We start from the raw sequence: 14,416 nt of genomic DNA on the forward strand, positions 1-14,416 counted from the left end.
CTGGGTTTGCAGCGTCAAACAGGCTTTCTTAATATACAAAGCATAAATACATAACTGTTTCAAACCCCATTCTCAAAAAGTTAGGACCCTGTGGAAGATGTTATGATAAACAGAACACACCAAATTCAGAATGTGTGGTTTACCTTTTTGACCAAAACATATATTGTCTTTTCATTTGAATGTCACAAAGCAGTAGGAAATGGTTGCATTCTGTTTCCTCACATTTTTAAGACATTTAAACAATTTTGGAATCAGAGTTGTATACATGTAGGAAAACCCTTCGGCTTGCATTTATTTACTGCACAAACCTTTAGTGAATTACTGTATTTTTTCATAATCACAACTAGACAGATTCTATAAAAGAAAAGAGGAAGGTCTGTGAAACAACGTAAAAAATCTACCAAAACTTATCTTAACACACAGAAGAGACGTTTCAATGAATCGACCGATTCTAGAGTTAGGTCTCACTCCAAACCTTATTAGACTGTGTGTGTGTGTGTGTGCGTGTGTGTGTGTGTGTGTGTGTGTGTGTGTGTGTGTGTGTGTGTAGGACAAAGACTCCTCAGTATGGCTTTCTGTAGCCGAACCCCCCCCACCTCCACCTCCATCACCCCTTTCCTGTCTCCCTCACCGAACAACAATCTACTACCATCCTGCTGCTACTGGGCACACACACACATACATACACACACACACACACACACACACACACCTCCCCTTGGTGTGGGTCACAGACCAACATATGTTCTATAATTATCCACAAAGAGAATCATTCAGCTTGGATATTTTCTTGTTAAACATTTCATTGAGTGGACGGCTCTCAGTGTGTTTCTTACTTAACTGTTAAATATAGAATTGGAGATCCTATTTCCTTCAATTAACACTTAAAACAAATTAAAACCGTGTGGGAAAACACTTTATTCACCCTAAATGAGTGATGCACATTTGAATTTGCAGAGCTTAATTGCGTCACTGCTTCTGCATGAAATTACAGAATAATTACCTGAATGACCTTATTACTTTTGTGTAATCTGGAAGAAAATGTGCTTTAAATGTTAAATCACAAAAGAAAAGCACATCAGGGAGCAGTTTGATGCCACATACAGGAGCAGAATGTAGACCAGGCGCTCAGTTTACAGAGCCGCTTGTTAAAAAAGAGCAGCAGCGGTTGTTGACGTTGGCATGAATGTGAGATCACCACAACAAATGAAACAGTGGCTGTTTCTTAAAAGGTCTTTTCAAGTGCAGGCAGTAAAAATAAACCCGTTAAATTTCCTCCAGTCTGACCTTTGTTGCAGCAGAGATCCAGAGGAGGAAATGTTCAAAGGAAAAATCAGCTTTATTTTAGGTTTGGTGGAAACAGTATTCACATACTTTTGGGTGGAGGTAAAAAGTCAAACATTCAAGTAAAATGTACCTTAAACATTTAAAGTAAAGTACTTGCTAGGCATGTCCATTTCAGAGTGTCATATTACATATTGGAATATTATTACTGATGCATTAATTTGTAATCAGTATTTTAGAATGTAGAGGGTTTTTTTTTTTTTTTTTTACATAATTCATATACTGTCCCTGTGATAATGACTAAACCCTCTCCTGCTTTCTGCTCTATTTTACTGTAAATGGGACCAACATTTACTAAATGAAGATCATGCTGCACTGAAGAAGACTTTTATTTATGTAACAGACAAATATATAGGGCTTCCAATAGATGATGAAACAATTAGGTCAATTAATTAACTGATAGAAAGTCTCTTAATTCAAGCTTGTTAAATGAGAGGATTTGCAGCTTCTTTTGTGACAAGATAATAAATAGAAAATGTTTAAGTTTAAGACTGAAAACAGGCATTTTTTTATGTAGTTAATTGAGAAAATAATCAGCAGATAGATCAATAATAGAATATTCCTTACTTACAGCTCCTCTAAAAACATGTTTAGGCTGATGAACTGTTGCATCTCACCTGATGTATCTTAAACGTGTTGTACTCTATAATGTGTTTTGCAGAAACCTCGGAGTGATGTCGGGGTCAGGTGAGAGGGACATCAAGGGCAGATTCACAGGAAGTCTGCAGAAGACATTAACAAGTCCTGCTCCACACATGAGATTGTATACAAAGGTGGGCGCAATGTGCAAGTGTCTTCAACCTGTATTCTCTCTAATGTCCAGCAGGGGGCGACTACACTGGCTGCAGAAAGAAGTACGTTTGTATGAAAATCAATGAGAAATTCATTTCTGACCTCAGTAATGATTCTCATAATGAGTTTATGGTCTCAAAAGTACGTTTCAAGGCTTCTTTAATACAGCATTAAGTTAATTTAGTAAATGATGGCTCATTTAGACAATAAAGAAGGGGAGGGTTTAGGGTGGGGCTACAAGCCATTTGGTAATATCATAACTAATTGGGTTAATGATCAGTTAACGAGGGTCAGGGAAGAAAACATTCAAACAAAAATCCCAAGTCCTGTTTATGATCACCTCTCCATTCTTTAAAAGCAGAAGTGAATCATCTCTCTTCTCATATAGATACAGAAACTAAAGAGTAGAGAAGTAAATACCTTATCTGTGAACTGTATTTGAACTTCAGATTCAGTTATGAATACAATGTTTCTCCTCTGGCTTCTCTGTCTTTCCCAGGACTTATCTCCACTTTTGCACAATTAAATTTGCTGTGAAACAAATTTGATTGGACACAAGAATGAAACATTTGGAGGTTCGATCTGTGCTGGCGCTGCTCAGTGAGCACGCAGAGCTCGAAGCTCCACATATTTCAATCAAAACATTTTACGGTCCATCTTATTTTGGATCGATGCGGTTCTAATCCTTCCAGTGTCTTTCCATGACTGCTTGCTTGAATTTGACTGATGTGACTTCAAACTGTTTCTCTGATACAAAACAAATGTATTTCACAGAATTTCTGAAATATCCAGAAACTCCACAGTTGGAAGTAAATAACTCAAACTGTACAGTGTTGCAGGTATGTAGTTTTGGATTGATAACCACTGTTATGTTGTTTTCCTCCCTGCAGTCTGATAGGAAACACAGGCCGACTGTTTGTTTTCAGATCATAATGTTTCTAACAGCCTCAGAGACGCTGCAGGACACATAAAGGATGAAGGTAAACACGAGTATCTGTTTCTCTCATGATATAAACCTAATCCACCTTGTTGCTTGTGACAGAAAGGGGTGGATAATATTAGATTACTGGTGATTTTTTCTGTTTTTAAAATGTAATTTGCATGTTAAAGAAATTTCTCCACATTGTGAGATATACTGGAGTTAGATGTGAAGATTGACTAGTCCCTCTCATATCTGTCTGCTCCTTATGAAGCTGCCACTAGCAGACAATTAGCTTATCTTAGCATAAAGACTGCAAACAGTTAGTCTGGCTCCGTACAAACATAACAGACTTCACCTACCAGCACCTCTAAAGCTCACTGCATTTGGCCACTTTGGTGAACTATTTTAATTATTAAAATAGGAAACATTAAAAAACATTTTTGACTGAAAAGCATATTTTATGTTGTGATACTGAAAATACAAAACCAGTAGCATAATAAAAAATGAAACCTGTGCCTTAGGAGGAGTTTTTTTAAAAATTGGTTCCACCTTGGTTAGTAGCCAATATATGCATCAGAATGCTTTTATAGCATAGTACTATAGTATAGTTCTGGTTTTTGATTCTAAAGGTTTCCTGAAAGCAGCAAGGATAAAAAGTTGGGTCGTGGTTTGTTTTTTTTATGTTCCGGTGATCAGCACATCTGGATGAAGCCCTTGACTGTGTGATCGCATGTCAGACGACGTTACTCTACATCGGTGGAGTAACGTGGACACATCGTCCTTATTTTATACTCCTCTCTCTCTGTCTTTGTTGCTGTTGTTGCAGCTGAAGGGAACCTGCAGGCGAGTTTTCAAGCTCCGACATTTCATTTGCGCTCGCCGTAGTGTGACTGACTCACACACTTCACTACTTCTAATGAGGTACAGCTGAAAGTTTCAGGGCGGATCTCTCTTTTGTGTTCCACATTAGCTGAATCACTCAGTGTATCAGACTGTGACCACGAACAGCCCCAACTCTCACTTTAAAGCCCCTCTGTGTAGAATTAGAATGTGATTATTGCATTTCTCAAATGACTGTGATGGCATAAACATAAAATATTAGAGAATCCTGGTAAAATTGGTGCAGTTTATGTGTTATTATGGTGACATTTATTTGTGGTGTTAACTGAGTAATTCATGTAGCAGCTTTAAGTAACTCTAATCATTAACTACTGCAGACTGATAACCATGTCTGAAGGCCGTTTGTGAGGAATTATCTCATATCTACAGTATTCTGCATTATACTTAGAGGGGACTTCTGCAATGACCTCAGCATTGTAAAGTCATTTAGAGCTACTGGAATCAATTACAGCATTAGGTCACTGTTCATCCAGAGCCAGACTTCACTCTCAGTAAACAAAAATTATCTTTTATGCATGTATATACTCAAACTGTACGCAAACTGTTTTTAGGTATACAAAAACAAACAGGAAAGCTCAGTGGTCACCCACAGGATCAGATAAGTTGATGAACACTAAATGTAACAGAAAAAGCAGCACGTCTCTGCAGTGTTTGCCAAAGAGGAAAAGGTGTGTGAGAAACCTGCAGTCCGACAACAGGTGATTATCTCCTTATCCACACAGACTGTACACACACACACACACACACACACACACACACACACACACACACAGAGCAGTGGTCAGATAACAGATCCGGGAGTGCAAACATGAACACACACACGTTTTTCACTGAAGCCTCTCTTACTGTAGATCGACTGTACATTGGGGTGGAAACACGCTGACTGATGGACATTTGTCACTTTTTAACTAAAATAACTTTCACTGCAGTCAGGACGGTGGAACTGAGATAATTGTTGCAACACCTGGAACATCCGGACGGACAGAACCTGAACCTGCAGCACAGAGAACCAGAATGAGAAGAACAACAGGATCTTAAGCATCGACTTGATTTCAGGTGAAAAACAGGGAGAGGAACTCATCATTTGTTATTAATTCTTTTGTTATTGTGAGACTGAGATCATTAATGATGATTTCATGTTGTCACAGTCTGTTTTTGGTTCTGTAAGACATTTAAAGCCACGATGATCATCTTCAGTGAGATAGATTTGTTTACACTGGTCGAGTTTACACAGATATCAACATTTCAGCAGACCATCAAGCTGCAACACAAAGCCAACCTGATGTTCAGTCAACAGCTGCAGCTCTCAGACCTGCTGATGGACACTGAAGTCATTGTTTTATTTCTCCACAATAATATCTGCCAACCTTGCATTTGTTTGTCCAACTGAGTCCACGTCAGTCATGCTTTAACTCTGCAGTTCTCTTAACCAGCAGAGTGCCGATGGACCTGAGGAACGCCCCCTCTTAGTGTCAGCAGCATGGACGCGTTTGACATCAGAGAAGATGCCAACAAAGGTGAGCAGGACATGATTTTGCCATTGTCTCAATATTACAGTTTTTTGTGACGTCAAGCAACTAGGAACAGTTCAGGCAAATTAAGTATGGAATACTTAGTCCCACACCAATGTGGGATTTTTTTTTTTTTTTTCAAAAGCTGGAGAATCAATAACACTATTACAGTTCATCCAGAGGACATCATGAATATCTGAACCACATTTTATCACAATCCATCCAATATTTGTTGATATTTTTAAATCTGGAGAAAGAGGTGAACAAACTGAGAATCAGGGTTCGAATACAGGCTGCTATATGGAGTTTTGTTCCCTTTGAAAAGTCGTGAGCTTGACGCAAAAATTATTATTTGTGACATTTTTGGTGGCACTATTTTAATGTGCAAATTAATATTTTCCTGTATATTTTCAGGAAAGTTTCTGTCTGTTTCCTCATACATTTCATATGGTATCTTACAAAAACATCCACAACAGTACAACATTTGTATTATATGTTGCAAAATATGGATGTTTTATTTAAAGTTGTGAAACAAGTGATCAAAGTTTTAAACTTTTGGTCACGTTAAGAAACAGAACTACGTTTAGACTAAAGACCATGATTAGGGGTTAAATAGTCTCCACAGGGTTCTAGTGGAGCAGCCCCCTTACTAATCCATACACGCCTCTGAGAATGATGACCAGTGATAACGGCCATTCACTCACTTTATAACATCTGAAACGGTGTTCTGCCCCGGTGTTCTGGTGTTAACACAGGAAACAACAAACAAACATGATGACAGGGTTGTTTAATCTCAAATGATAAAAGATTTGTGTGTGTGGATATTAACTTCAGATAATGTTGACAATCAGCACGTTTAAAGGACTGTGTTAAAAAGCATACCTTGAAAGCTTAATGGATAAAAGTAAGCATTTTCCAAAAGATTAAGACTTAAGAAACCCTGTTATCTTCTACATTCTGTCAGTCGTCCGACCCATGACCCCTGATAACCATCCCGTGACCCCCTGCTGGGGGCGTGACCCTGAGGTTGAGAAACAGTGACAGGTGACGGATATTTGAGCTTGTTGTTGACGTCCTGTTGGAAATTTTCTGCTCCTCAGTTTGTCAGAGGCAGAACAACTGTATTTTCAGCACAGCAGTTTCTCCCGCAGCAGATATTAGTCTTATCCACCGTTGTTGGTGTTTTACTGCTTGTTGCTCTGACGCAGTTTCTGTTTGCAGACAATAAGCTTCTGTTTAATCTGCCAGTTCTGTATTTGGACTGCATGCTATACAACATTAAACACCTTGAACACAAATGCTTTTCTATGTATGTGTGATTATCAAGTGGAAACAGTGACGCCAATGCAGAAGTACATTAAACCTGCATTCTTTCTAACAGCCAGCAGGGAGCGACTCACTGGCTGCAGAAAGAAATCCATTTATATGTAAATGAGCCTACGTCTGACTTAATTTCTGACCTCAGTAAACATTCTCATAATGAGTTTATGGTCTCAATCTTTAGTTTCAGCTCTTCTTCAGTACAGCATGATGATCATTTAGTTACGGTCCATGTAGAGTTAAATAAACCATAAAGCTCTGTATAATCTAGGGCATGGCTATCGTCTGATTGACCATAAGCTATCACTATCTCAGTGCACTCAGTGGGCATTATTTTTAAAAATTGTAATTTGTTTCTCAGATACACTATGTCATGTTCATCCTTCAGACCTCTTAAAATATTAAAATAAAAATATTTTTTTTTGTTTTTGTTTTAATAGTCCTCATATGGTAGAAAAAGTGTTTGTTATTTTGTTACCTCCTGTGATCACGTCTGACATGTGACATAAGAGGTTCAGTGATGGAGACGACCTCCTCAGACATTTAATATTAAAGCAGCAGGTGAACGAGTGACAGTGTGAGTTACATATATGAAGCAGTTTCTCTGTGAGTTTGATTGACAGTCTGGATTCACACTGAGATGATAACATCAACTGCGGTTCAGATATTAGAGAGAGAAGAAGAAGAAAAGATGGAGACCAGATGTTAACACAGACTGGAGCAGCACAGAGAGAGAGAGAGACAGGTTGTAGAGACAGACAGGGAAACAGAGACATGGCTGGGTGTGCGCAGTGAGACAGAAAGTGTGCAGTCAGACAGGTTTGTGCAGTGAGACAGGGCTGCAGTGAGACAAGATGTGTGCAGTAAGACAGGATTTGTGTGAAACAAGGCTGCAGTGAGACAGGATGAGTGCAGTAAGACAGGGGGTGTGCAGTGAGACAGTGTGTGTGCTGTGAGACAGTATGTGTGCTGTGAGACAGGCTGGTGGTGGTTTGAGTGACAGCTGCAGCCCACACTGAGATGAACACACAGCACTTCTTGTTAGAAACTTTAAATTGGAACCAGATGTGACTCTGCTACTGTTAGCAGTTTCACTCACTGCCTGACTGTTTTACTGTCTACCTGCCCGCCCGCCCGCCTGTCTCACTGCCTGACTGTTTTACTGTCTACCTGCCCGCCCGCCCGCCTGTCTCACTGCCTGACTGTATTACTGTCTACCTGCCCAAATGTCTGTCTCACTGCCTGACTTCCTGTTTGACTGACTGACTCGCTCTCTGTTTGACTGCCTGGTTATCTGTCTGACTGTAGACACACTGAGTAGCCTCGCCTCCTAAAAATTTAATTCCCAAACAAAGAAGCTGCATCGTTAATTATTTCTCAAGAGAAACATTATTATTATTATCATATTACTATGGAACCTCTGGAGTTCACTTTTTATTTCCAAGGTGTTATTAACAGGCAACGACCGGCAACCAATCAACCAATCAGAACAACAAAACGTGACCCCAGCCAATCAGAGCATTGAATCGTGTGACTCATCGTGAGTGACACATGCAGGTTTGGGCGTTACTCTGACAATTTTTAAGCAGGAAAAACATGGCCGCCTGGTCTCAAATGTTCTCAAATTTTAGCTGAACAGTCACTAAATGTTTTTCTGAAAACACTTGAGAAGAGAAATAACAGAATCTAGATATTTGATCAGTGCTGTTGAGTTTAATTGGCCAGTTTGATCTGAGCTCCACTGGACGTCATTGTGTAAAAATGTCCCATTTGACAGCTGTAAATTATGCTGCATTCATGTGGTTTTTGGAATAATAGAAAAAAAAAGTTTTTCTGAATCAACTGTCCACAAGTTGCAGAGTTGATGTAAGATAACACAGAAACATGGCACACGAGAACAAATGTTGGGTTTTGACTTTTAAATTGGACTATTTGGAAATTAATTCTGGTTAAATTAACACTTGGCTGAACTCCCTTTATAAAAAAAGTTTCTGTAAAAAAGATATGAAGCCATTTTACTGGAAAATTTCACTGAAGCACAAAAAAAACCTTTCTGTAGCATAAAATCTGTGCAGACCTGTAGCTCAGCTGAGATGTCTTGGTGTAAAAACGGAGCAGTACCAAAACTGAAATCATGAGGGCAGCGTAGCTAACAGCTCAAGCAACACATTCACATATGACATGACAAAGACATTTTGAAAGTTATAAAAAGCATTACACATGTTTGCGAAATTAGTGAAACAAATTCTCCACCCACATTGTAACACATTAAATGTTCACTGTCTTCAACGCTGTCTCTGCTTTTGCCTCCAGAGTCACATTATTACGATCTCCATGTCGCCATGTTTATTGTTGTCAGAATCGTGTAACTATGTGCTGCCCTCTAGTGGATATATTATATATTACCTAACATCCATGACAACATAAAGGATGCATGGAAGTAAGTGAGGCCTTGTTTGAAATGGACATAACTAATTTTACATGTTATGGGAGCATAAATGAGGCTTTAAACTTCCACCGATGAGCTGAAAACATAAAACAAACATGTTTTCCACTGTTTGAAGTCTGACAGGAGCTCTGTTAACTGTCTCATATCCTTATGTCATCTTATTGTTCAAAGATTTCGGAGCAACAACTGAAGAATTTGTTTTAAGGAAGATGTAATTACCTTTTCCTATTAAAAATATACAATTTCACATTTTTTTGGACCACAATTATTATTACATGTGTGTACAAACATCTGGAAAATCTCAAGCACATAATAAACATCACTTTAAAAACTTGAAGACAAACTTTTTTTAAAGACGTCCACTGGGGATAAACTGCAACCTATAACCAGATCTGGAAAAAGTCAATACGTTAAGTTTGATGCTCTCTAGATTTTACATTCATTCGGCTTAGATGGTGCCAAAAACAGCCTGGGTGCAGAACCTCATAATAGTAAGAAAAACTTTTTTGTTTCCCCAATTTTCTGGAAAATGGTTTCTAATTTTGCACTAAATTTGGAAAAATAATTTACTCTAGTTTGGCGTTATACTGGTGTTTGGTTGCTCATTTTTTAAGCTGAAGATAAGTTATTATTAAATTATTTTTCTTTGTTTTTATTAAACTTGTACCAGACAAATGTCACAGTTAAATGAAGAATCAACACCGCAGAGCAAAATATGTCGAAAATATGTTTGTGAAACCTGGTCTGCTCTCAGTTCTTGTCTGACTATATGTCAATCAGTCTCACTGTCCAGCAGCCTGCTTGCATGTCTGCCTGCCTGCCTGCCTGCCTGCCTGTCTGTCTGCTCACTGGTCTGAATGCACAGAGCATCACCTCCAGGCAACCAGTGTGAACCCACAGCATTACCTCTCTCTCTCTCTCTCTCTCTCTCTCTCTCTCTCTCTCTCTCTCTATCAGATCTATTTTTAAACCTGCCAGCTCCTCTGATTTCTCTCATTTGATTCTTATTAGAATCAGATGACTAAAATGTATTATTGTATCTTTCCTTTATTGAAACCAAAACCTTTTGTTCTATAACATTAAACCAAGACTCATCAGAGACGCAACATAAATACTTTTACAACAACTCAAACCTGTTCACCAGAGCTCTACATCAAATATATATTATTAATACTTCAATTTTGTCACGGATACACTTTTAAAGTTTGGTTTGAAAGCTTCTGCTCTGACCTAAAAGCTGCAGTTAGAGATGATTTCCTCCAGTAATGAGTTAATTGTCTATAAAGAGTCAGAGAACAGAGGAGATGCTGATCACAATTTCTGAAAGGTGACGTGCGAATCCGAAGAAGTTACGTTCATTAATTTAAGAAGATCATTAAGAAAACAGCAAATTTCACACTTTAGAAGCGAAAAGAAATTATTGTTTCATATTTGGTTTGAGAAGTGACTGATTAATGTTGAATCGAATCAGTAGCGGATTGATTTGCTCTGCTGGTATCCTGCTGCACTGATCAGAAGAAGCTGCAGCAGAAAGTCACTCTGCAGACATCTCATTCTGCTTCTGCTGCTCGTTCGTGTTAATTAAATTGAGCTTCACTTCTTAATCAAACCCTTTTCGTCTATTATAATGTGACAGAAACATCGTGCACCCAGCCCGGGTTCTCCCAGGCGGACCCGGCTCTGTTGTACCCCCCTCCTCTGTCCCCGGATCCGGTCAGCCCGCTGACTCACCTGGGGACGCTGCTGGCGGGACACGACGCACCGAGGACCGGCGGATGGGACAGGTAAGACCGGGCGAACCAGCTTCAACCTCCGCGACAAAAAAGTCCCGTAACACACACACACTGTCCCGAGTTAGAGAGGTGAGGTCTCTCTGCTGTAGTTTATCCCAAACTTCTTCACCGTGTCGTGAGGAATGAGGAGCTCCGACGTTCACTGGTGGAATGAGGCGGTGTAGGGATGGTGTGGAGGTATTAAAACGGCAGGAGGAGAAGTATTTGTGGAGGCAGAGACCCCACCCCCCTGCCCTCTGAAATCCGAACAACGGGGAGTGAGAATCTGGGTCTGAGAGGTCTGGAGAGGTTTGGAGAGGTGCGGTGGCGCACGGAGCGCAGCGTGGCGCACGAGACAGGGTGGTATCACCGACGAGTCACTTTAATTGCCTCAATCTTGAAGTCGTTAAACATCCTCAAATATGTGTGTTGAAATGTCATTTTAATGCTTGACTGACCTTTTTCAGTAAGATCAGCCAAAGTATCTGAAAAAACTTTGATTTCTTGTAGTCTCCAGTAAAATCAATATTAAACTTACATTTAAAATAAATATATAAATGTCCAATTTTCACTTTAATCCCTCCAGAAGCAGCTGCATTTAGAGAAGTGAGCAAGCTTCAAATTTGCTTTGTTCCACAAGTTCTCTTAACCTTAAGTCTAATAAATAAACCACTCTGTTACATAATCATACAAACAGAGGTAAAATAGACATTAAAATCATACTGCAGACATTTCTATGCTTGATTATTTATCACAAGTTTATGCCGCAATGATTGGGTTGATACCATACAGATGGTGCTAAATTTGACAATTTTTTAACCACTCAAGAATGGATAAAATTGGTCAAAATTCCCTCCAAAGTATCACATTCAGACACCAAGACCCTTGAATTAACAGGGAAAATCCATGCTGTGCTTTGGTTTCAAAAACTTTTGACATGTTGGAGATTTCTGAAAAGTTCTGCAGATTATTGGACGAGCACTTGTGTTGTGTTGCCTGCTGTTATTGTGAATCTAGTGTTTCAGCCATCCATCCTCTGAATGCTCTAGGTCTCTAGTTTGTGGTTGTAAAGTTTCATGAGGCTGTGATTATCCTAGAGGTCACAGCAGCTCATTTTATAGCTCAATTTACACTGACTAAAATCATCACACTTGAAGGAAATTGGGTTCATTCAAACATAGATACACTCCTGGTTTATTTGTGTGCTTAGCAACATTTAAAGTATTTGTCACAATTAATTTTTCCCAATTTGTCTTTCCTTTGTGACTCTCTTGACTAAATTTATATTTATTTGATTTATTAATTGATGTTGACTATTTCAGGTGCATGTATTGACATTAGTATCTCTTTAATACGATCAAGAATAGATTAATAGACCATACTCACCTATGGTCACGAACTTTGGGTAGTGACCGAAAGAGCAAGATCGCGGATACAAGCGGCTGAAATGAGCTTCCTCCGTAGGGTGGCTGGGCTCAGCCTTAGAGATAGGGTGAGGAGCTCAGACATCCGGAGGGAGCTTGGAGTAGAGTCGCTGCTCCTTCGCGTCGAAAGGAGTCAGCTGAGGTGGTTTGGGCATCTGGTAAGGATGCCTCCCGGGCGCCTCCCGTTAGAGGTGTTCCGGGCACGTCCAACTGGTAGGAGGCCCCGGGGAAGACCCAGAACACGGTGGAGGGATTATATCTCTCTCCTGGCCTGGGAACGCCTCGGGGTCCCCCAGGAAGAGCTGGACGTTGTGGCTGGGGAGAGGGACGTCTGGAATGCCCTGATTAGCCTGCTGCCCCCGCGACCCGGCCCCGGATAAGCGGACGAGAATGGATGGATGGATGGAAGAATAGATTGTACCAGTTTCTGTTTAATATTGTTAATATATATAAAGTGTAGTAATCTAGAGCTTCCTCATTTTACATTCAATGCAAAGCTGCAGAAACACTTTCCTCTGATAAAACTGGTTGCTTTTCATCAAGTTTCCAGTTGAGATTGAACATGTTTTGTTTGATTCTGGCAGTTTGAGATCTAATAGAAACAATGATCTGCATGTCTGGAGTCAGACTTCTCCTTTATGTCCCAGTGTTAATCATTATTATAACTCACCATCATTCTTCTTCTCTAACACCTGCTTCAGTTGATGATTTGTATCGTTAACATGTCAGATAATGATTTAAAGTCCACTGCGTCCCAGTTTCTGCTGGAGAAGCAGGTTTCTCAAAACCTGATAAAGGGCTCATCCAGGTCTCAGGGTGTTTATTTTGCAGGATCAGAACCAGGATATTAATGTGAGAGAAGAGAAACTTTTCCTTGATAACTTGAACTTGCAGCTGTTAGGTGAACATGAATGTAACAAACACCTTCATCTGAACAAGTTCAACAGAAGAACTGAACGATGTTTCATATGTCTGAAAAAAGTGGGGGAAAATGCACAAAGAGCAGCTTTAAAGTTGTGTTATTATTCTAGAGAGATCAGGTTGGATCACATGGTGACTTTGTGTCTTTTTCAGTGGTGGAATTTTTCACCAATGGCCTATGTGATGTATTTTGTTGATAGTGTACCTATTTCATCCAAATGTATGATATAATATAAGTATAATTGTGCATTTAATTTGGTCACTTGGCTTCATATCCTTTTTATGAATATCTTAGCGTTGTGTTTGTCTGCCAGTAGCTTCATAAATTGACTTTTTATCATTTTTTAGACACTTTTTAATACACTTTTTAGATCTCGTGGTTTTTAACCAAATGAAGGAGTTCTTGATTTTAAGTTAGAAACACGCTGAACATGAGCAGCAGCTTGACTCGCAGCTCCTCCAGGACCATCAGAGATACATGATTTTTTTAGGTGAAACTGCTAAATATTCATAATTTGTTCCCAATTTTAATCAAAGGGTCAGTTTGTTTTGAGAGACGGAGATTATAGAACAGAGAGAGACTCTTGATTATAGAACATTGAGGAAATCCTTAGTGAGAGAAAATGATCCGACTGTTTTTATTGTTTTGACGCCCAGCGTAAAAATAAATGACATATTGTATGTTTAGGTAAAAATTCAACATACTTGTGAATTATTTTTGTAAAGTATAGTAGTAAATGGAGTGTTTCCATTATACATTATTAGTATTTTGAGTAAATTCTCCTTCTTTCTCAGCTAAATTAACTGTTTAAAAACCTTCTTGGATCAGCTGGAAAAGTCCTTGTCACAAAGCTGAAAGCAGCTGTTTTTTCGGACTCTTTAGAGATACGTGGTTCTCACAATACAGCCACGCTACAAATATAATGATGATCTGATAGAATATGATGAAACTACCCCACAGGATATAAAGGAGGTAAAATGAACCTGAAACATCTACAGCAGGAAAATGCAGCAGGAATATTAATCCAGAAACATGTAATAATAAAACGCTGACAGGGAAC

At 39.2% G+C, this 14,416-nt stretch overlaps 1 protein-coding gene across 2 annotated transcripts in view; it reads left to right on the forward strand.

Moving 5' to 3' along the window:
- The first annotated feature begins 4,778 nt into the window (after window positions 1-4,778).
- rbpjl (recombination signal binding protein for immunoglobulin kappa J region-like) overlaps window positions 4,779-14,416 on the forward strand; it is a 28,898-nt gene continuing 19,260 nt past the window's right edge. Inside the window, exons 1-3 of one of the 2 annotated variants that reach the window (XM_059329457.1) lie at window positions 4,779-5,014; window positions 5,392-5,475; window positions 10,875-11,022. In XM_059329457.1, the coding sequence (XP_059185440.1) occupies window positions 5,439-5,475; window positions 10,875-11,022 (185 nt within the window). In that variant the 5' untranslated portion in view covers window positions 4,779-5,014; window positions 5,392-5,438. The remainder of the gene's footprint in view (window positions 5,015-5,391; window positions 5,476-10,874; window positions 11,023-14,416) is intronic. The other variant, XM_059329459.1, reaches the window with a different exon arrangement.

This window comes from Centropristis striata, chromosome 3, assembly GCF_030273125.1.
Source record: "Centropristis striata isolate RG_2023a ecotype Rhode Island chromosome 3, C.striata_1.0, whole genome shotgun sequence".
Classification (NCBI taxonomy): domain Eukaryota; kingdom Metazoa; phylum Chordata; class Actinopteri; order Perciformes; family Serranidae; genus Centropristis; species Centropristis striata.